The 24,754-nt window shown below is 44.2% G+C and overlaps 1 protein-coding gene across 3 annotated transcripts in view; it reads right to left on the reverse strand.

The window, feature by feature from the left end:
• The window catches only part of SFSWAP (splicing factor SWAP), a 194,198-nt gene that overhangs the window by 90,269 nt on the left and 79,175 nt on the right, over positions 1-24,754 (reverse strand). For all 3 annotated transcript variants that reach the window (XM_073557037.1, XM_073557038.1, XM_073557039.1), the window contains 3 exons: positions 18,455-18,668; positions 12,544-12,675; positions 12,309-12,402 (listed from right to left, as the gene is read on the reverse strand). In XM_073557037.1, coding sequence (XP_073413138.1) covers positions 12,309-12,402; positions 12,544-12,675; positions 18,455-18,668 — 440 coding nt within the window. The remainder of the gene's footprint in view (positions 1-12,308; positions 12,403-12,543; positions 12,676-18,454; positions 18,669-24,754) is intronic.

The raw sequence follows: 24,754 nt of genomic DNA on the forward strand, positions 1-24,754 counted from the left end.
TTCTGATGTGGACATTCACAGTAAATACACGAGCCACATCAGATCTGCAAAGTCTATTCAATAATGATTGTAGTTTCTACTGGGAAATCTGGTGACAGATCCACTTAATTAAGACACAATTATAAAATTCTGTGGTGGAAGTAAGAGGTAATTTAACGATGCATACAAGTTTTACAAGAGCAATGCAGTCCAATCCTTAGGCAATATATTTCAATGTCTTCTTACAACTGGATGAAATCAGACTGCTGACTAGACAAGCCGATTGGACGAATGTCACAGAAATAAAATATTCATCACAAGACGAAGATAAGGTCCAGGACAGATTAACTAGTTGTCTCCGCATCCAATTATCCTCTTCTCATTACCGGGATTTGTGTACAACCAATCATGCCAAGACGGCAACACAATAAAGTTTACAAGACAGTTCACTTGAAGATTAAGAGTGCGAACAAAGTACATCTGACATTTTTAAGGGTTTGCATAAATTTTCTGACAGCTTTTGTAAACCAGGGACAGAAAGGTTTCATGTTCCTGGAGGCATGATAAGGAAGAAAAGCTGCGCTTGGAAAACTCACTAACCAATGAAAAAGTAGCAAGGGTTACAAATCTTCTGAAGTTTTCACTTCACTATTGATGACATTTTTTTGGATTGAGACTACACATGTGAATCGACTGGACTACAAAATGAGAAATCCAAGCCCACAACAAGGTTTTATCTTGTAGAAATACTTATTTCAGAGAAAGAATCATCTGAAATCCAGATCTGTCATTACAAAAGGAAAAACTTTTTGCAGTGCTAAAAAAAAAAAAAAAACCCCACACACACACTGGATAAAAGTTGCCTGTAGCTGTAGATTTTGACCAACCGTCTTCCCCAATCTGTTGGGGCGTAGAGAAGGTTCTGCAGTTGGAAGTTCAGCAGAAGATCCTTTGTTCTCTGTGTGATAAGCCCTTGTCAGAGGAGAACACAGGAAAGCTTTGCTAACCTTTGGAATGGACAAAAAATGTTCCCAGAACATTAGCACTAACATTGGAGAAAGAGGACTGGATCAGGTCCCAATGATGTTGACCCATTGCTATCTGGTAGAAGTCGTGATCACGGCATTTAGAAGATAGAGGGAGACCACTGCTATACTCGCCTCTCCAACACCCCCCCGTGAGGAGATCTGATCATATCACATGGGATCCCGTGATTACCTCCAGATCTGCCAGCTACCATCAGCTGAGTCTAAGGGTACCGTTACACCTAGCGATGCACCAGCGATATGACGCGGTCAGGATCGCTGGTAGATCGCTAGGTGGTCGCTAGTGAGCTGCCACACAGGCAGATCTCACCAGCGACATCGCTGGGGACGGGGATCGCTACTTACCTGTCAGACGCGGTGATCCTGCGTCCTCCTGCCCGGCTCCACGCGTCGCTCGTCGGCGCCACAGGAAGTGCCGCAGGAAGTGACTGACGAGGAATGGTCCAGGAGCTTCTCGCGCGATCAGCGATAACCAGCGGGGGAGCCGGTCGGAGGTAAGTATCACATGTAGCGATATCGCTAGCAATATCGCTGCAACGTCACAAGATCGGTGACTTTACAGCGATATTGCTAGCGATATCGCAGTGTGTAACGGGGGCTTAACAAGCGAGCTCCCTGTGTAACACTGTCAGGTCTCATACAATGCAATACATGTGAATTGCATTATACGAGACCATTGACCAGAGAAATAAACATTGAAGTCCCAGACTAAGTAAAAAAAAATTTAAAAAAAGAAAAAGTTAAAAAATGTTTTAAAACTATTTTAAAAAAGTCACAAAAAATATTAAACCAATAAATACATATATTTATGTAAAAACAAAAATGTACATATATTTGGTATCGCCACATCCGGAACAAGCAGACCTATAAAACTGTCCCACTAGTTAACTCCTTCAGTGCAAAAAAAAAAAAAAAAAAACAAGCTCTCAGAATAAAGTGATTCAGTGTGTCAAGAGTGGGAGAAAAGGGTTGCATTGACAATCCAAGACAATGGGCAGCACTATGAACACATTTTATAAGTGGTCATAAACTTGTAAATAACTCATGAAAGAATAGTTATTTTAAAACCAAACACACCATTGATTTTATTGTGAAATTCACAATAAGTTTGATGTGTCTCATGACCCTCTTCCCATTGAAAAAAAAATAAAGCTGGATTCAAAATGGCCGAATTCAAAATGGCGCCCATGGTCACCACCCATCGAGAAAAGTTTCCCCCCTCCCATATACTAATGTGCCACAAACAGGAAGGTGATATCACCAACCATTCCCATTTTATTTAGGTGTATCCATATAAATGGCCCACCCTGTATTTCCCAAAAATCAAAAAAAGTGATCAAATAATGGTATGTGCCCGAAAACTGTACAAAGAAAAAAACGTCAACTTGTCACATGACTGTCGGCCGAAATATGGAAAAATTATAGCTTTCAAAACATGTTGATGAAGTTTTTGCAATAAAAAGCATCTTTTAGCGTGTGACAGTAGCCAAACATAAAAACTCGATATAAATCTGGTATCGCTGTAATCGCACAGAAGCGAAGAATAAAGTTGCCATATTATTTATTCAGCACGAGGAACGGCGTAAAAAATAAATAAAACCAATTTTTCACCTGCTGCTGCTCTGTTCATTTTTCCTCACAAAGATCACAGTAAGTGATTTAGACGGAACTCCTGGAAAAAATTCCCTATATTGAGGCAGATGGAGGCAATGTGGACGCCATCTGACCAGTAATCCGATGGTGTCCGTCTTTTTAGTCATACATAAAAGCGCGGTCCGCCAGTTTTGTGCACCTCGGAAAAGAAGGACACTGCTGAACAGAGGTCAGACTGAATCCAGAGTAACTGCTGCCTCATTATAGTGTATGGATCCCTCTGGGTTTAATCTGAACCACGCAACGCAGAGTTTTAGATGGAAACCCCAAATTAAGTGCTCAGCGTAGAGCGCTGGTTAAATGTGATCCCAAACGTTATGTAAAATGTTCCCAATAAAAGCTTCAACTCAATCCACAAAAAAAGCAAGTCCCTACTCAGGTCAGTCATCTGTTAACGAAAATATAGAGGGCTTCTATGTTACTGGTAGTACAAAGGCTCTGAAAAAGCACTATGGCTCCTCACCCTCTAATAGAAAATCCTCAAATTCTGCGCTCTCAAATTCAAATGCTCCCTTTCTCTTCTGAGTCCCAGTGTGCTTAATCCACATTTAGCGTTCACATGTTTGGCATTTCTGTTGCGATGAGAGCATGCCAAATTTAAGGGTGAATATCTCCAGAAGCACGAGCTGGGCATAACATACAGGTCACTACAAAGGCAGTGCAATGCAATTTTCACTCCGCAACAGCCACTACTACTTGTTTATGGAAAACACCCACGGAGTCAAAATCACAACTACACTTGTAGATAAATTCCCGAAGGGGTGTAATTTCCAAAATGGGGTCACTTGAAGGGGGGGGGGGGGTCTGCTTTTCTGGTATTTAGGGGGTCTATATGGAGTCGGAAAAATATTCTATAATAATTTCTTCTCCAAAAGCCAAATAGTGCTCAGTCCCTCCCGAGTCTTGCTGTGTGGCTAAGCAGTACTGTCCAATCATATATGGGGTATTGCCATGTTCAGCAGAAAACATTTTGGCACCATTTTTTACCCATTTCCCAGGGTGAAAATTTAAAATCTGGGGCTAAAACAATTTTTCTGTGGTAAAAATGTAATTATTTTTTCTTCACTGCCCAATGGTATAAAATTCTGTGACCCACCTGTGGTGTCAATATGATCACTGCACCCCTAGATAAACTCATTGAGAGGTATAGTTTGTAAAATGGGGTCACTTACGTGACTTTCTCCAGTTTTGGCACCTCAGGGGCTCTGCAAATGTGACATGCCCCCTCAAACCAGTGCAGCAAAATCTGCACTGTAATATGGCAAGCCTTCTCTCTTCAGCTTTGAACAGTGCTTTAAAGGGAAGGTGCCACAATTTTATATAATTTGCAAAAAAAAAAAAGCGTAAGTAACAAAACATGTTTCAGCAAATGTTGTACTAACCAGGATTTATGGTTTGTTTGTAATAAAGTTTTAATGTAGCCACTGGGTGCTGCCATCTTGATTTGCAGATCTGTGGAGGACTCGTACAGGCTGCAAATATGGCCGTCCCTAGACATAGGAGACTGTGGTCGGTTCCAGACCCTATCTGTAACATTGCAGCCTCATTAGCAGTGAACTAGGCATGCCCCCGCTCAATTCACTGCTGTAGGTGTGGCTGGGCGACATTTTACTGTAGCCCAGTGCTATCTGCTGAGCTCCACTTTCCCTCTATCACAGGATCTGTTACGCCAGAAGCTATACTGTTCACATCTGGCATAAATGGTCATGTATTGTGAGGACAGGCTGTAGATATGGAGAAGGTGGACAGCAGAGGAGAGAAGCGCTCGGAGGATGGAGAGTGGTGAGTGCTGGTGACTTGCCTCTATGCTCCTCTGTGCTGCCTACTCCAGCTCCACTGTCCTTCTGCTCTTCTCCCCCTCCCCACAAACACACAGCCCCAGTGATCTCTGGTAATCTGGCACCTTCGCTTTTATGGCTGTCTGAGGTGGACCGTGACATATACAGCCCATAGTCTAGTGTATCATTTGGGGGAGGGCAGTTTCACCAGTGGGGGCATATCTGTAATCCATCCTCTCCTGTGTGATACAGTCTGCTGATTCGTGTATCTAATCCTCTCCTGTGTGATGCTGACTGCTGAGCCGTGTATCTAATCCCATCCTATGTGATACTGTCTGCTGAGCCGTGTATCTAATCCTATCCTGTGTGATACTGACTGCTGAGCTGTGTATCTAATCCTATCCTTTGTGATACTGTCTGCAGACCGTGTATCTAATCCTATTCTGTGTGATACTGACTGCTGAGCAGTGTATCTAATCCTATTCTGTGTGATACTGTCTGCTGAGCCGTGTATCTATTCCTATCCTGTGTGATACTGACTGCTGAGCTGTATATCTAATCCTATCCTGTGTGATACTGACTGCTGAGCCGTGTATCTAATCCTATCCTGTGTGATACTGACTGCTGAGCTGTGTATCTAATCCTCTTCTATGTGATACTGTCTGCTGAGCCGTGTATCTAATCCTATCCTGTGTGATACTGACTGCTGAGCCGTGTATCTAATCCTATCCTGTGTGATACTGACTGCTGAGCCGTGTATCTAATCCTATCCTGTGATACTGACTGCTGAGCTGTGTATCTAATCCTCTTCTATGTGATACTGTCTGCTGAGCCGTGTATCTAATCCTATCCTGTGTGATACTGACTGCTGAGCCGTGTATCTATTCCTATCCTGTGTGATACTGACTGCTGAGCAGTGTATCTAATCCTATTCTGTGTGATACTGTCTACTGAGCCGTGTATCTATTCCTATCCTGTGTGATACTGACTGCTGAGCTGTATATCTAATCCTATCCTGTGTGATACTGACTGCTGAGCCGTGTATCTATTCCTATCCTGTGTGATACTGTCTGCTGAGCTGTGTATCTATTCCTATCCTGTGTGATACTGACTGCTGAGCTGTATATCTAATCCTATCCTGTGTGATACTGACTGCTGAGCCGTGTATCTAATCCTATCCTGTGTGATACTGACTGCTGAGCTGTGTATCTAATCCTCTTCTATGTGATACTGTCTGCTGAGCCGTGTATCTAATCCTATCCTGTGTGATACTGACTGCTGAGCAGTGTATCTAATCCTATCCTGTGTGATACTGACTGCTGAGCCGTGTATCTAATCCTATCCTGTGTGATACTGACTGCTGAGCTGCGTATCTAATCCTATCCTTTGTGATGCTGTCTGCAGACCGTGTATCTAATCCTATTCTGTGTGATACTGACTGCTGAGCCGTGTATCTAATCCTATCATGTGTGATACTGACTGCTGAGCAGTGGATCTATTCCTATCCTGTGTGATAATGTCTGCTGAGCTGTGTATCTAACCCTATCCTGTGTGATACTGACTGCTGAGCAGTGTATTTAATCCTATCCTGTGTGATACTGACTGCTGAGCTGTGTATCTAATCCTATCCTGTGTGATACTGTGTGCTGAGCAGTGTATGTAATTCTATCCTGTGTGATACTGCTCTCCTGAAATACTCTGTGCTGCTGTCACCCTGCTGGTTTTGTGTGTGATCTACATGGTGGTATTGTGTATGATCTATATGGCGGTATTATGCGTGAACTCTATGGCGGCATTATCTGCAGAAAGGGGACCCATTCTAGGGTGGTTCTGGCTGAGCACCTGCACACGGGTCTGAGGTAATAGAGGGGGCAGCATCACCTCCGGGTAGGTGCAGTAAGTGGAGGGCTGGTGAGGCAGCTGAAGAGAGGGGTCTCATTTTTATCATTACTGTATGGCTACATTTCCCCCAGCCTGCTTCCCAGCGTCACCCCGGACTGCGCCTATCGCCTCGCTTTCACATTGCCAGGACAGGATGGAGAAGACAGGATCTGAGGAGGCGAATGGGGTCTTTTCATGCAAAGTCTGGATCAGAACAGGCCATCAATCAGCAGAAATGTTTCCTGGATTTCTGTGGAGCAGACGGTCCATCCATGTGTATAAAACACAGCACTCTATGTACAATCCCTGGCACCGAATAGGGTGCCCCCCACAGACCAGCACACTGCTCTCCTGAAATACTCTGTGCTGCTGTCACCCTGCTCCTCCCCCATATATCTCCATCTGTGCCCCCCATAGACCAGTACACTGCTCTCCTGAAATACTCTGTGCTGCTGTCACCCTGCTCCTTTCATCATATATCTCCTGTGACCTCCCATAGACCAGCACACTGCTCTCCTGAAATACTCTGTGCTGCTGTCACTCTGCTCCTTCCCCCATATATCTCCATCTGTGCCCCCCATAGACCAGCACACTGCTCTCCTGAAATACTCTGTGCTGCTGTCACCCTGCTCCTTTCATCATATATCTCCTGTGACCTCCCATAGACCAGCACAATGCTCTCCTGAAATACTCTGTGCTGCTGTCACTCTGCTCCTTCCCCCATATATCTCCATCTGTGCCCCCCATAGACCAGCACACTGCTCTCCTGAAATACTCTGTGCTACTGTCACCCTGCTCCTCCACCATATATCTCCCTCTGTGCCCCCATAGACCAGCACACTGCTCTCCTGAAATACTCTGTGCTGTCACTCTGCGCCTTCCACCATATATCTCCCAGAATCCTTGCTACCTGCCATCCTTGGTGACTGTCTACTTCTCAGTAACTTTGCAGGCCCCATCAAAATGGCTGCTCACTGTGTTCCTAAATCTCATCCTCTTATCCCTTAGCAAACACCCAGAAGGGGAGGAGAGGAGTGACATCACACCCATGTCAGCAGATTCCGCCCATAATTACTGCAGGGCACTAATGTGAGCTAGTTGTACACTAGGTTTTTGCGTCAAATTTCAGTAGCTGCTCCCCCTAGTGTTAACAAGTGAAAATGCCAAACTTTTTAAAATGATTTTACTAAAATTATAAACAAATGATATTTTTTAAGAAAATGTAAACATTAATTCTTTACATTTTTTCAACTGCTGAAATTTTTTTTATTTTTTTACACTTATGGGGTATTGATGTACTCAGGAGAAATTGTATAACAAACTGTACTGTGCGTTTTCTCCCATTACACCTTTTTAAAATTTCAAACTTGGGGTCAAAGCAACTTTTTAGTGGATAAAATAATAAGACTTCATTTACTCAGTCCAATTTTATACAAGTTTGTGAACCGGCTGAGAGTTAAGCATACACACTACTCCCCTGCATGAATTCCTTGAGAGGTGTAGTTTACAAAATGGGATCACCTGTGGGGGTTTCTGCTGTTTTGAAATATCAGGGGCTCTTCAAATGTTACATGATAACCGCAACCTATCGCAGCCAAATTAGCGCTCATTCCCTGTCCAGCCCCACCATGAGCCCAAGCAGTCGTTTTTCAACAAATATGGGGTCCTGCGTACTTTGGAAAAATTGCACAACAAGTTTTGTCATCGCTTTTGTCCTGCTATCATTGTGAAAAACAATGGGGCTGAAACAACATGTGGAAAACATTTTTTTTTTTTTTTTAATTTTCACAGCCCAACATTATAAAATTCTGTGAAGCCCCTGAGGGGGGGCTCTCCAAACGTGATATGGCGCTGGCTATTGATTCAAGCCAATTTTGTATCCCAAAAGTCAAATGGCACTCCTTTCCTTCCGAGCCCTGCCGTGTGCCCAAACAGTAGTTTTACAGTACAGACCAAAAGTTTGGACACACCTTCTCATTCAAAGGGATTTCTTTATTTTCATGACTATGAAAATTGTAGATTCACTCTGAAGGCATCAAAACTATGAATTAACACATGTGGAATTATATAATTAACAAAAAAAAGTGTGAAACAACGGAAAATACTGTATGTCTTATATTCTAGGTTCTTCAAAGTAGCCACCATTTGCTTTGATTACTGCTTTGCACACTCTTGGCATTCTCTTGATGAGCTTCAAGAGGTAGTCACCGGAAATGGTTTTCACTTCACAGGTGTGCCGTCAGGTTTAATAAGTGGGATTTCTTGCCTTATAAATGGGGTTGTGACCATCAGCTGTGTTGTGCAGAAGTCTGGTGGATACACAGGTGATAGAATCATAGAATCGTAGAGTTGGAAGGGACCTCTTGGGCCATCTGGTCCAACCCACTGCTCAAAGCAGGATTCGCTAAATCATCCCAGTCAGATGTCTGTCCAGCCTCTGTTTGAAGACTTCCATTGAAGGAGAACTCACCACTCCTCGATAGTCCTACTGAATAGACTGTTAGAATTTGTATTATGGCAAGAAAAAAGCAGCTAAGAAAAACGAGTGTCCATCATTACTTTAAGAAATGAAGGTCAGTCAGTCCGAAAAATTGGGAAAACTTTGAAAGTGTCCCCAAGTGCAGTGGCAAAAACCATCAAGTGCTACAAAGAAACTGGCTCACATGAGGACCGCCCCAGGAAAGGAAGACCAAGAGTCACCTCTGCTGTGTAGGATAAGTTCATCTACCAGCCTCAGAAATCGCAGGTTAACAGCAGCTCTGATTAGAGACCAGGTCAATGCCACATAGAGTTCTAGCAGCAGACACATCTCTACAACAACTGTTAAGAGGAGACTTTGTGCAGCAGGCCTTCATGGTAAAATAGCTGCTAGGAAACCACTGCTAAGGACAGGCAACAAGCAGAAGAGACTTGTTTGGGCGAAAGAACACAAGTAGAGTTGAGCGAAACAGGTCGGCCAGATTCATAAATCGCCGACTTATGGCAAAGTCGGGTTTCGCCGACTGAAACCCGACCACAGCGTGAAGTCGGCATGCCATGCGGTTGTCGACCCGAGCGCCAAAGTCGTTTTTCCCAGAATGCCTGCACGTGACTTTTTTCAGCCAATGAGCAAGGACGTACACTGTGGGCAACAAGATGACATGTGCAGCATCAAGAAAGATTTTCGCGCACTTTAAAAAAGCGGTCTGACATGTAGGTGTGTTTACTGTCCTCCACTCCCTGCCGACTTTTCTTCCCCACTGACTTGCATTGGGTTTCGTGTTTCAGTCGGACCTTCGACTTTTCACGCTAGTCAGACGATTTCGTTCGACTCGACTTTTGAGAAAGTCGGGTTTCATGAAACCCGACTAGACCCTAAAAAAGGCAAAGTCGCTCATCTCTAAACACAAGGAATGGACATTAGTCCAGTGGAAATCTGTGCTTTGGTCTGATGAGTCCAAATTTGAGATCTTTGGTTCCAACCACCGTGTCTTTGCGCGACGCAGAAAAGGTGAACGGATGGACTCTACATGCCTGGTTCCCACCGTGAAGCATGGAGGAGGAGGTGTGATGGTATGGGGGTGCTTTTCAGGTGACACTGTTGGGGATTTATTCAAAATTGAAGGCATACTGAACCAGCATGGCTACCACAGCATCTTGCAGCGGCATGCTATTCTATCCGGTTTGCAATTAGTTGGATCATCATTTATTTTTCAACAGGACAATGACCCCAAACACACCTCCAGGCTTTGTCAGGGCTATTTGACCAAGGAGGAGAGTGATGGGGTGCTACGCCAGATGACCTGGCCTCCAGAGTCACCAGACCAGAACCCAATCGAGATGGTTTGGGGTGAGCTGGACTGCAGAGTGAAGGCAAAAGGGCCAACAAGTGCTAAGCATCTCTGGGAACTCCTTCAAGACTGTTAGAAGACCATTTCCGGTGACTACCTCTTGAAGTTCATCAAGAGAATGCCAAGAGTGTGCAAAGCAGTAATCAAAGCAAAAGGTGGCTACTTTGAAGAACCTAGAATATAAGACATATTTCCAGTTGTTTCACACTTTTTTGTTAATTATATAATTTCACATGTGTTAATTCATAGTTTTGATGCCTTCAGAGTGAATCTACAATTTTCATAGTCATGAAAACTCTTTGAATGAGGTGTGTCCAAACTTTTGGTCTGTACTGTATGTGGTACTGGCATACACAGGAGAAATTGCACAACAAATTTTATAGTGCATTTTCTTCTATTACCCTTGTGAACATGAAATATTTGGCACTAAAGTACCTGAAGGGTTAATAAACTTCTTAAATGAGTTTTTGAGCACCTTGAGGGGTGCAGTTTTTAGTATGGTGTCATTCTGGGGTATTATCTATCATATGGGCCCCTTAAAGTCACTTCAAAAGTGATGTGGTCCCTAAAAAAAAAAAAAAAAAAAACGGTTTTGCAAATTCTATGGAAAAATGAGACATTGCTGATCAACTTTTAACCCTTCTAACTTCGTAACAAAAATATATGTTTCAAAAATTGTGCTGATGTAAAGTAGACATATGGGAAATGTTATTTATAAATTATTTTTGTGACATAACTACGGTTTAAGGGCATAAAGATTAGAAGTTTGAAGATTGTGAAACTTTCAAAAGTTTTGCCAAATTTCCGATATTTTCAGAAATAAACACAAGTTATATAGAACAAATTTTAACCACTATCATGAAGTATAATGTGTCATGAAAAAAATCTCAGAATCAGTTAAATCCGTTGAAGCGTTCCAGAGTTATAACCACATAAAGTGACACTGGTCAGAATTGTAAAAATTGGACCGGTCACGAAGGCGCAAACAGGCTCTGGCGCGAAAAAGTTACTATAAATATACAAAACCATGTATCCATAGCTAGACAAACTGATTAAGTAGGGGGATAGCACTGAAAATATGCTAAGCTGACATTAACATTTGTCTAAAACACATGTAAACTTTACAAAGTAAATTGAAAATTAAAATTAGATTGTTCCTTCTAGCCAAATTCCTAAATAGCGCACAAAACAGAAAGTTAAAAAAGAGATGAATCGGTCAGCAGTTTTGCTATGTAATCTAAAGACAGAAGGAGATAGAGGCTGAGACACAATTCAGGGATGTATAACTTATCAAACTGTGTACTACTGTTCACCAACTGTGAAGGGTTTATCACTGAGATTAACATTGCTGGACTACATTAGTCCGGCAATGCCCTCTTCTGTGCAAAGCACCTCACTGCCTATGAAAATTGTATATACGGAGTTTGGTTTGGGCGGGGTTAGCTTTCTCAGCTCTGCTTCATGCTAAATCTAAAAGCTCTGATTGTGCTTGAACTGCTGCACCCAGTAATCTAAGTGATATATCGTTAGATTCAGCTTCTCCTTATCTACGCCACTCTCAGATGAATTAGCAAAAACCTGCTGCCAGATTCCTTTTTAAAGGGGATCTTGGGGACTTTAACATTAATCAGTGTTTCATCTGCCTTCCTCCCATCAATCAGCACAGTAAAATAGTAAGCTACAATATAGATGAGCTAATGTGTCTTTGAATCTGCAAGGTGTCAACCGCCCCCCCACTGGCACTATAGAGCGTGGCACAATGTACCAGTTAAAAAGTGAATAGATTGGGAAGCTCTTTCACTAGTCTTTCATTAAATTTCAATTGTGCAAATTAAAGCAAAAATGATATACTGCTCAAAATTACTTCAAGCACAGCCAATGTGAAAGAAGGATTTTGCGTAACCTCAATGAGAACAATTTTCATTTATCAAATTGCATTGTAGAATGATTGTTAATTCCAAAACTGAGAAATGAAATGGGGGCTGCCACCTTCCTGAAGGACTAGTCTCCAAATTGTGCTTGAGTTATTGAATATTCTACATGCATTTCTGCAGCATTTGCCTATTTATTTTGCGTGAAAAAATAAAAATAGACATATTAGTCAATGCTATCAGATGTATTCAATATTTCGCTGTCCATACCTGAGGATTGAGAGTGCCTTCTCTTTGCATGAAAAAGTGCTTCTTAAACTCATAATAAGGATTATACTGATGCCACGGCTGGAGAAATTCAAACCTAACAAAAAGGCAAAGACTTGGTTTTACAAAGGCTTCAATATTCTGTGGCTATAGAAAAGCTTTAGCAAAGCTGCACGCTAGGTACGGAAAGCACAGTACGTACTGCTCAATGTCACACTACGCCAGAAATGGTACTAACCTTACATCATGCTTCGCCCGTACGCTGGTTTCAAATTTCAGTCCATTCCGAGCCACGTACTGTGCTAGTTTATCAATGACAGGCTGAATATCAGGAGGTGGGGGAATAATGGCAACCACTGGTGCCAAAGTGCTGAAACAAAACAATGAATACAAATGGGCTATTAGATTAACTATGGATGCCGCAGAATAAGACCCATCATCGCAGATTTCCAATGTCATTATTTCCAGATAGGTCCACTTATAAAGACTAGCCGAGGCAAACAGTAGATAACAGCAGACTATGTATACTACCTCAAAGAGGTTGTCCAGACAAAAACAAAAAAATGTCTTATAGTGGTTAGGATTTATAATAAACTAAACTAATTGATAATCAGCCAACGGCACCCACCTGGTTCCAGTGCAGGCCTGGACTGAACTGACACAGGAAGAAAATACATCACCGTCCCAACAGTAGGCAGGACTTGCGTGGCCTGTGATTGGCTGCAGCACCTAGACGACTAGAGCAACGCGTCATCAGAAAAATATTTACTGATGCGTAGCTCAAGTTACTTGAGTGCTGCAGCCAATCACAGACAGCAGCCTCGATCGTTGCTACCATCTTCCCCAGGACCTGCATGCCAAACAGCAGGGAGTGGGGACGGGCAAGAGAAAACTTCCGGGCTCCCCGGAACAACGCCGAGATCTTTTCTGGAGGGAGAATTACCAATCCTCGGGAAGTGTCCATGATCATCCCCAAAAAGGAGATTTGCTGGGATGGAGCTGGAAAGGACTTGCCTAGGTTCACTAGCCAACCTAATCGAGTGAGAGTGTCTACAGTGATGATGACACACTCTGCACAGGCCTGAAAGGACAATCCCTTGATGAGGAGGTTGTCTAGGTAGGACAGAATCACCACGCCCAGAGTGTACAGAATGGACATGACGACTGCCATGACTTTGGTGAACACTCTGGGGGCAGTGGCGAGACCGATGGGCAAGGCCGTGATCTGAAAATGCTCGTCTCCGATAGCGAAGTGCAGAATTCTTTGGTGACCTAAGAAGATTGGAATGTGAAGATATATGTCCTTCATGTCGACCGACGCGAGGTAGTCCCCTTTTTCCAGCGAAGTGATAACAGAACGGAGAGATTCCATTCTAAAATGATGCACTTTGACAAACTTGTTAAACAGTTTTAGGTCTAGAATGGGGCGCATGGTTCCGTCCTTCTTTGGGACCACAAACAGGCTTGAGTAAAACCCCTTGAACCTTTCCGTGAGAGGGACCGGGACGATGACTCCATTGTTGTGGAGAGCGCATATGGTCTGATAAAATGGAACTGCATGTGCCTCAGTCTTTGGAAGACGCGACTGGAAGAAGCGTGTTGGCGGGGGAGACGCAAATTCTATTTTGTATCCGGAGGACACTAGATCTGACCCATTGGTTGTGAACGACGCTAGCCAGACCTGACGAAACAAGAGCAGACGGCCGGCTACGCTGTTTGTGTCCTCCGGATACTGCAATGAGTCATTGAGTATATAACTTGCGGGAAGAGGTACCCTTGGGTCCGGACGAGAAGGTCCGTTTCTCCAGGAATGAGAGGGCTTGAATGAAGGCTGTGAATCCCTGTCCCTGCGCGGGGGACGGGTCGAGCTAGAGGAAGCGGTTGCGGATGACCAGTTTGTGGTACAGCAAAAAGGCCAGAAGCGAACCTGGCGTTGGTTCCGAAAAGGCCGACTGGGTCTTTGCTGAGGGAGGAATTTGCTTTTTCCTCCAGTAGCATCTGAGATAATTTGGTCAAATTTATCCCCAAACAAACGCCCGCTCTGGTAAGGCAGGGAAGTTAAAGATTTCTTGGAAGCGGAGTCTGCTTACCACTCTCTGAGCCATAGGGCTCTCCTGATGGTAACGGCGTTTGCAGCTGCAAGGGCGGCACAGTTAGCCGCATCTAAGGAGGCATGAACAACTTAATCCCTGGCCCAGGCAAGAGAGACTGACCGCCTCGGGAGGTAGGTTATTGTCTTGACCGGTCTTAGCTAGAGCCTCTGCCCAGGTTACCATACCTCTGGCCACCCAGGTGGCGGCGAAGGAAGGGAAGAGAGGCTACCGGAGCAGCACAAAGACTGACTGAGCAAGATTGTCAATCTGTTGATCAGTGGGGTTTTTAATGGACGAGCCGTCAGACAGAGACAGGAGAGTTTTGGAAGCGAGACGCGATATGGGTGGGATCTACTGCAGGGGACTCAGTCCACTCCTTTCTTAGAATAGATGCAAAAGGGTACCGTGCTTCCAGTGGCTTTTGCCCTGTGAATCGCTTGTCCGGGCGACGTCTATGCCTCTGAACAATGTCCGTAAACTCAGGGTGGTTAGCAAAAAAACCCTGTGAGGATGTTTGGTCCGTTTGAAAGACAGTGTGATCCGGACTAGTACCGGGTTCTTCGTCTACTCTCAGAGCTTTATTAACCGCTTCAATGAGAGAATTTAGAGACTCCTGGTTCTCTAGCGAGTCCGGGTCTAGGGTCACATCAGACTCGTATTTGGAGAAATGTTCGCTGCAAGCCCCTGGTGAGGGGGCAGCATTAAGTAGAGCTTGTGTACACCGAGGCACCAGAGTGCCTAGGGGACGAGTCATGGGGACGTTTTCTAGAAGATTGTATTTCTTCTGCCGCAGTCCGGCCCCTGTCTGACGAAGACTCTCGTGCAGCTGAAGGGCCTTCTACGGAGGGTAAAATAATTCCCTGACTTGGAGGAATCACGAAGGATTCTATAGCTTTAGCCAGAGATGTGGCCCACTCGGGTGGACTAGGCCCACTAGGGTCGGCATTAGCAGATGGCTCCTGTGCGCATGAGGGGTCGCAGGTTGCACAGATTGCATTACGGTGTCTGCGTGGCAGTGGGGCATTACATGCGGTACATGAGGCATACACCACTGTGTGTCTTATCAGCCTTCTTAGATGCCTTTGATTGAGACATATTGCATATGATGCTGCTTAGAGGCTGCTGCAGGTAAGGGGTTAAACGCTGTGTACCAGCTTACCCGGGTCCTGTGTCTGTGCCCCCAGAGAAGGTCTGCGCTGCGGATGTAAAATCCTGTAGTCACATGCGCGGTTAAGTATCAGGGCATTTGTCTGGCTGAAGTCCTGGCTCCAGAAGTGGTTACATGGGGGCGACACCCCATGTTTCCATCTGTTGTCGGTGTGGGGAGAGCGGACCCAATAAAGGGATCAGTCGCCCCTAAAGAGAGCACAGGCATGGCACTGAGGTTGCAAGAGGGGGTATGGGGAGACGACACTCCGCATTCCCGCCTGTTGATGGTTTTGGGAGGTCGGGACCTTGAAAGGCCCCTTCGCCCTTTCCTGTTGAAAATTTTGAGTAAAAAATAAAAATAAAATAATGAAATCGGGGTCTGAAGCCAGGACCAAGTGCCTCATACAGACACTAAGCAAGAACTGGTTCAGGGTAGAGCCAGCAGAGGGTGTATACTGCAGATGAGGAGTTAATTTCTTTGTGTATTTGCATAGTGTCCTCCTAGTGGCAGCAGCATAACACCCATGGTTCTGTGTCCACCAATGAGGCGAAGGAGAAAGCAGACCATTTGTAGAGTAGTGCGTAGAATATTGTGATACTGGAGCAGAACTTTACAAATGTAAAATATAACAAGAAATTACAGCATATGATCACAATTCTATTACATTGAGTATTCAGCATGTTTTACTTACTGAATTTGCTGAAATACAAATTGAATATACCCACGCTGAAGGAAAGTGAGGGAATGAGACAAGCTGTACTTTAATCAAGGCCGAAAACGAATACAAATGTTAGCCTATTATGAAGCGAGCACAATGGCGGAGAAGGAACAGTACGGAGTACATGATACTGAATAAAGGTTTTCAGTGTCCACACACTATCTGCACCAGGCAGGTCAGCAGGCAAAAAAAGGAGAATGAAAGAACTTGCTTGATGTGCTACGGAGACAGAAATTCTTATTTAGGGGTAAAAAAATGGGAAATGTAATTGACTTGTATAGAAAGCTTTCAAAAGCTACAAGATAGATGGCAAAAGACTGAAAATCCAAAAACGTCATGTCTTAAAAAAAATCAATCAGAAAAGTACAAAAACATTGTATTTCTCATTGCTTGGCTTTAAGGCAAGTCATCCATTGTTTATCTTTTAACTGACTTTTGCCCTATAGAGGAGGGTATTAAAGGTACCGTATTATTACTTCCATCAAGCAAAAGTCTTAATACAATACATGCATCTATCACACATGCAGAAATATATAGGTGGTAATGGGGGATAATGAGCAAAAAACAAGAATGAATTTGCCCATATAGCCTACTCGCCTAACTCTCCCCATACAGGCTCTGCCCAACCACTGCAGAAACTTACTGCCTTTTATTTGCTGCAGTGGTCAAGTGACGTGAGCAATGTGTCTTTAGAAAACAACTATTGGTCACACCTTAGTACTGCTACTGGAGAAATGTTGACATTTTCACTCGATGTGTCCACGAAAGCACTATGCAACCAGCGCTGGATCCAGGTGGGTGCCATACAGCGAGTTTTCATTTTTCTTCTTATCCAGTTATTTTGAATACTCAGGGCAGTCTTTTTCCACCATTTGTTGGGGAAAGAATGGAGGTCTTACCCTTTAGACTGCCGGCTGATAACTGTGCATATGGCTGAATTTATATGTGTATGAAAACCTCAAGACGACAGTCTGAAGAGAGGTGAACAACTTTTTTAAAGGATTATTTCCAATATACATTTTTGTGGCATATTCAAATGTTATGGGACCTCTCTGAAAAAGGGACCCTCGTCCCTCACTATCATAGCAGAGGTGTGAATGAGAAGCGTAGGCTTAGACCACAAACCCCAATGTTGTTCTGATGAAGAAGTGTGTCACTTTGAAACGAGTAAACAAAAACCGCATTTCTAAATATCACTTTTCGGCTCATCACTGGTCCAACAGCAGCACAATTTTTAAGCCACTCTTCTCCCTCCTTACATGTTCTTCATACCGTAAATTGGCAAAGGCCTTTTTAAGCCTCACAACCCTATCAGGTGAGCACGAGTGCCCATTGCCTCTGTTTTTTCTCAGGTAAGACCCTATTGCACTTATTGTCTTTCCAGTTTCTCTTGTCCATCATATGAGAGGCGGATGTGCATGCTCATCTCTCTCCATTCTTTTCTAAAGGAGCTCAGAAAATTGCAGAGAACCTGCTATGGACAAGACATAAAGCAGGTCTATTAACTATATAAAATACTTAGAAACTATAGGCCTTGTGATTAACACTTCACACGTAGCTTCCATAGACTTAGGGGCCTTTTTAGTGTAGCTGAGCAAAAAGACTTGCAGGACACTTGTTCAGAAGGAACATCAGTATCCGTACACCCGATTTCAGAGGCGCCATGTAGTGAGGGAAAGAAACGGCAGGCATGCCTGAGGTTTGTATTGCTCTGGTGATGGTGACGGCGACGGCACCGGCGCCTGTAAGCCATGTTATCATGCCCACAGGGTCGTGGTAACATGCTATGCAGCCAACTAGCCTGGGGAATCTAATGCCCCATTGACTAGTTAAAGACTTTATATAAATGGACTTTAGAAATACATACACAGACCTTTAGAAAAAGCATGTAGTGTAATAAAGGGCCTGTCAGCAGGGTATTTTGGTATGTAAACACAACTGTTGGTGGTTCTGGGGGTACGAGGGACCTGACAAGTACCCTTTAAGGACTTTTATACAAGCAACGGAGCAGTTCTTTAAAGAACACATACATAATTCGATGTTTAAACAACTACAATGACAATTTTCAAGACACTTCTAGGTTAATAGTAAGTGCGTTAATAGCAGATATGCAGAGAAAAGCATAGAAACCAACCAGATATACAATTAACCTAACTTTCAGAAGTAGACCACAGCTAACAAACATTACCTTGGTGCTGACATCTCAAGGGATATTCTGTTGGGGTCACCATTGTTTAGAGAGGGGGAGACGATGGTTTGTGAAACAGGAGCAATGCCTGCACTGTCCTCTGCTGGCAAGGAGCTGTAGCAAGCATTCGAATCCATTCCTGGAGGTGGTGGTGCAAGACAATACGTCCCATCGGGCAACATGTAATAATTGTAATATGTAGAAGTCACAGAAGCTGCAAAAAAATTTAAAAAAAACGACAAGAGATAATGATGAGATTTGAAATAGGAGTTTAAAAATATGAAAATATTTTCATCCAAGTCATAGAGCAAAATCCATAAACTATTCCGATTGTACACTGGCAGAGAACGGCTACAGTTCCCAGGAGGACACTCTGGCGCTTGGATCGCCCGTGGCCAGAAAGTTATCCAATAGCCTGCGATTTCCACTTAGGGATAAACTCTCTAGGACCTTCATTAAGGAATAAGTCTTCTCTATAGCTCAAGTGTTGTCAGCTGGCACATAATATATACAAGCCCATTACTTGCTATGAAATTATTTTGTCCCCTCACTCAGTCGCTGGTTTCGACCCAGATTAAATACGTGCCTAAAATTAATCAAATATCTTTTCTAATAAGTTCACGTACGAGTAGACCTTTAATATCAACAACTCATCAATACTACATGCCTCCACACTTCACTATACATAAAGACCACTGCTAAGACAGAACACCAGCTCTAGTTTCTTCTTATTAGAGTCTTTGATGTATTTCAAAGCCAAGATCACAGAAACACATCACTATTCTGGGTTTACACAGCAACAAGTGTTAACAGGCAGAGAGAAGAACGCCTGTTACGGCATCCTTTTCCCATGACCCCAGGTGTGTAATGCCTGAATCCACCCTTTTTTATGTTCTCACCCCTCCATACAAATTAGACAGGAAGTGTGTTCTCCGATTCACCCCTGACATCATTTCAGGGTATTTATCCATTTATCCATATGAAAAATAACAAAGATTTTTTTTTCCATCTTTTCAGTTAGGGAATTTGTGAAGAAATACAGTGAGTAAAGAAAGTATTCAGACCCCTTTAAATTTTTCACTCTGTTTCATTGCAGCCATTTGGTAAATTCAAAAAAGTTCATTTTTTTTCTCATTAATGTACACTCTGCACCCCATCTTGACTTAAAAAAACAGAAATGTAGAAATTTTTGCAAATTTATTAAAAAAGAAAAATTGAAATATCACATGGCCATAAGTATTCAGACCCTTTGCTCAGACACTCATATTTAAGTCAAACGCTGTCCATTTCCTTGTGATCCTCCTTGAGATGGTTCTACTCATTCATTGGAGTCCAGCTGTAATTAACTAAACTGATAGGACTTGATTTGTAAAGGCACACACCTGTCTATATTAGACCTCACAGCTCACAGTGCATGTCAGACCATATGAGAATCATGAGGTCAAAGGAACTGTCCAAGGAGGTCAGAGACAGAATTGTGGTAAGGCGCAGAGCTGGCCAAGGTTACATAAAAATTTCTGCAGTACTCAAGGTTCCTAAGAGCACAGTTGCCTCCATAATCCTTAAATGGAAGAAGTTTGGGACCACCAGAAGTCTTCCTAGACCTGGCCGTCCAGCCAAACTGAGAAATTGTGGGAGAAGAGCCTTGGCTAGAGAGGTAAAGAAGAACCCCCAAGATCACTGTGGCTGAGATCCACAGATGCAGTAGGCAGATGGGAGAAAGTTTCACAAAGTCAACCAACACTGCAGCCCTCCACCAGTCGGGCCTTTATGGCAGAGTGACCCGACAGAAGCCTCTCCTCAGTGCAAAACATATGAAAGCCCGCATAGAGTTTGCTAAAAACACATGAAGAACTCACAGACTATTAGAAATAAGATTATCTGGTCTGATGAGACGAAGATAGAACTTTTTGGTGATAATTCTAAGTAGTATGTATGGAGAAAACCAGGCACTGCTCATCACCTGCCCAATACAATCCCAACAATAAAATATGGAGGTGGCAGCATCATGCTATGGGGGTGTTTTTCAGCTGCAGGGACAGGATGACTGGTTGCAATTGAAGGAAACATGAATGCGGCCAAGTACATAGATATCCTGGATGAAAACCTCTTCCAGAGTGCTCTGGACCTCAGACTTGGCTGAAGGTTCACCTTCCAACAAGACAATGACCCTAAGCACACAGCTAAAATAAAGGAGTGGCTTCAGAACAACTCTGTGACCATTCTTGACTGGCCCAGCCAGAGCCCTGATATAAACCCAATTGAGCATCTCTGGAGAGACCTGAAAATGGCTGTCCATCAACATTCACCATCCAACCTGATGGAACTAGAGAGGATCTGCAACGAAGAACGGCAGAGGATACCCAAATCCAGGTGTGTAAAACTTGTTGCATCATTCCCAAGACGACTAATGGCTGTACTAGCTTAAACGGGTGCTTCTACTCAATACTGAGCAAAAGGTCTGAATACTTATGACCATGTGATATTTTAGTTTTTCTTTTTTAATAAATTTGCGAAAATTTCTACATTTTTTTTTTTCAGTCAAGATGGAGTACAGAGTGTACATTAATAAGAAAAAAATGAACATTTTTGAATTTACCAAATGGCTGCAATGAAACAAAGTGAAAAATTTAAAGGGGTCTGAATACTTTCCGTACCCACTGTATCTCTCATCAGTATATGTCATCAGTATATGAATCCTGCACAACTTCGATTTTTAAAGCAATAGGTGGCATTTTCACAATGTGCTAATAAATCAAACTGAGCAAATATGAAAATGACTCTGGAAGGGTAGGTGCAAATGTCATCTTTATCAGAGGAGTTCCACCTGAAAAAGCTTTAAAAAAAAAAAAAAAAAAAAATAATATGAACATATGCACAGCATGTCGTTTTTATGTTGAATTTTACACTTTCCTTGATTTATTAAGAATAGAGATTTCTGCAATTTATCTTTTACCACTGGCTTCTTTAAGGTCAACCTACTGGCTTCACTGAACAAAAATTTGACAGTGGATGAAAGTTGAAAAAAATCTCAGAATAAAAGACTTGAAAGGATCGCTGACTAGCAGAAAGTTTACAGAAGATAGATTTCAAGACCCGTCTAGACTTTTTAAATCAGTGTTTCCAAAAAGACCATGTTTTCAGGCTTTCCTTAGTATTGGCACAGATGAAGGAATTATCAAGGTAGCAGAAATTGCCACAAGTTCTCTCACCTGTGCAATACGAAGGAGATCCTGAAAACCTGCTCTTTAGGGTGGTTAGGTGGGCTGGATTTGGGAAACTTTGACCATGGGTCATGGGTCTCAAACATAAAGGCCTGCAAATCAATTCCTTGTGGACTGCAAGGCGGACTGCAGCAAGGCGGTCTGCTGTGAAGCAATTTTTTAAAGCCCACAGCAGTTAAACAATGGTTTTATTCCTAGAGACTTAAGCCCCTGTCTCACACAGCGATCTTGCTAGCGAGATCGCTGCTGAGTCAAGTTTTGTGACGCAACAGCGATCTCACCCGCGAGATCGCTGTGTGTGACACTTATCAGTGACCGACCCCCCTGCCGGGTATCACTATCACTTTTTGGATCAATGGTCTCCCGCTGGCCAGCACGCATCGCAGCGTGTGGCAGGCGCGAGACCAGCGATCAGCGAGCTGGAGCTGGTAACCAAGGTAAACATCGGGTTTCTAAGGACCGCGCGGCGCTTAAAAACCCGATGTGTACGTTAGATACCAGTGTGCCGATGCAGGGAGCTGGTAACCAACGTAAACATCGGGTTTCTAAGCGCCGTGCGGCGCTTAGAAACCCGCTGTTTATCTTAGTTACCAGCTCCCTGCACCAGCGCGCTGGTATCTTAACGCACACTGCAGGTAACTAAGCGATGTGTGTCGCTTGTTACCAGCGTGTCGCTGTCCCGATCGCTGCTGAGATCTGCCTGTTCTGATCTGACAGCTCACCAGAGATCAAGTAGCGACACACCAGCGATCCTGACAAGTTCATATCGTTGTCGGGATCGCTGGTGAGTCGCTATGTGTGACGGGACTTTTACAGAGGGCATGACCAGAAATCATTATGAGGGGGCAGATGCACTTGAGAGAGTTTCATAATATTCCAGGGTGTGGCCTAGGAGACCAGATGTTGCTGTGATCTTGCCTGTGTAATCCTTTGCACCGACCAATGTTACACCGGGTAAATACTGTACTCCTGTCTACCCCGAGGCAGTATCCATCTACTTACCTACTATTGACCAATACTAATTTTCATGTGGAGTTCTGCTTCAATTTTTCTAAACTATTAAAGTTTATCAAAGTCCTCCTGTTCACCCTCTGCCCTAATTTTTTCGGATTCTCATACTGGTGATCACATTTGTCATACCACTTGGCCTATATATCTATCTATATATCTATATATCTATATATCTATATATATATATATATATATATATATATATAAATAAACGCCTTATCGTGTCTGTCTGTAACCGAAATCGCGGGCCGCTGAGTGGTCGCGGCCGCCAGGCCGCAACCAATCAGCGACAGGCGCAGTTGTTTGTAACGGTAAGCTGCGCCTGCTGCTGATTTGTTGCGGCCGCCAGGCTGCGACCAATCAGCGGCAGGCGCAGGCCTTAATCTGTAAAAAAGAGAAATAAAAATAAAAAAAAAAAAAGTTATTCTCACCTTCCGACGGCCTCCTGTCTTCTTTCCACGCGCCCGGCCTTAGACCGCTGATGACGTCACTCTCGCGAGAGCGAGAGAGAAGACCGACGTCACTCTCGCGAGAGCAAGAAAGAGGACCAACGTCATCAGCGGTCTAAGCCGCAAAGCATTACTGGGAACACGAGGCCGGGCACGTGGAAAGAAGACAGGAGGCCGTCGGAAGGTGAGAATAACTTTATTTTGTAATATTTGTAATATTTTTGTACAGGGCCGCGGCAGTGATTGGTCGCGGCTACAGAACCGCGTTGCTGATTGGTCGCGGACAGAGGGCCGCGACGCTGATTGGCTGCGGCTACACGGAAAGGGGGGTGAGGGGACCATGCATACCAGGAAAGGGGGGTGAGGGGACCATGCATACCAGGAAAGGGGGGTGAGGGGACCATGCATACCAGGATTGGGGGGGGTGAGGGGACCATGCATACCAGGATTGGGGGGTGAGGGGACCATGCATACCAGGATTGGGGGGTGAGGGGACCATGCATACCAGGATAGGGGGTTGAGGGGACCATGGATACCAGGATAGGGGGTTGAGGGGACCATGCATACCAAGAAAGGGGGTTGAGGGGACCATGCATACCAAGAAAGGGGGGTGAGGGGACCATGCATACCACGAAAGGGGCGTGAGGGGACCATGCATATCAAGAAAGGGAGGTGAGGGGACCATGCATACCAGGAAAGGGGGGTGATGGGACCATGCATATCAGGATTGGGGGTAAGGGGACCATGCATACAAGGATTGGGGGGGGGGGGAACATGCATACCAGGATTGGGGGGGGGGGGGGGGGAGAGGAACATGCATGACAGGACTGGGGGGGTGAAGGGACCATGCATATCAGGATTGGGGGTAAGGGGACCATGCATACCAGGATAGGGGGGGGGCGAGTGGACCATGCATACCAGGATTGGGGCATGAGGGGACCATGCATACCAGGATAGCGGGGTGAGGGGATCATGCATACCACGAAAGGGGCGTGAGGGGACGATGCATACCAAGAGAGGGGGGTGAGGGGACCATGCATACCAGGATAGCGGGGTGAGGGGACCATGCATACCACGAAAGGGGCGTGAGGGGACCATGCATACCAAGAGAGGGGGGTGAGGGGACCATGCATACCAAGAGAGGGGGGTGAGGGGACCATGCATACCAGGAAAGGGGGGTGAGGGGACCATGCATACCAAGATAGGGGAGTGAGGGGACCATGCATACCAGGACTGGGGAGTGAGAGGACCATGCATACCAGGACTGGGGGGTGAGGGGACCATGCATATCAGGATTGGGGGTGAGAGAACCACACATATCAGGATTGGGGGGTGCATTATTGCATTATTATTAAATCTTCAAAAATAAACTGCATGTATATTCTAGAATACCCGATGCGTTAGAATTGGGCCACCATCTAGTTAATAAAAAAGAACCAGTCAAAATTTCTCTGTACACCTAATCCTGAGTCTTTGCAGTCAAGCAACCTGCAACAACCACTGGAATGTCATAGTGAAACAAAAATACGTTGCAGAATAAAAAAAGAATTTCACAAGGTAGCAAGTTAAAAAAAACAAACAAAAAAAAAACCCACAATGTTTTGAAGTGATAAACA

Source organism: Dendrobates tinctorius, unplaced genomic scaffold (genome assembly GCF_039654945.1).
Source record: "Dendrobates tinctorius isolate UK_male_01 unplaced genomic scaffold, ASM3965494v1 ptg000243l, whole genome shotgun sequence".
Classification (NCBI taxonomy): domain Eukaryota; kingdom Metazoa; phylum Chordata; class Amphibia; order Anura; family Dendrobatidae; genus Dendrobates; species Dendrobates tinctorius.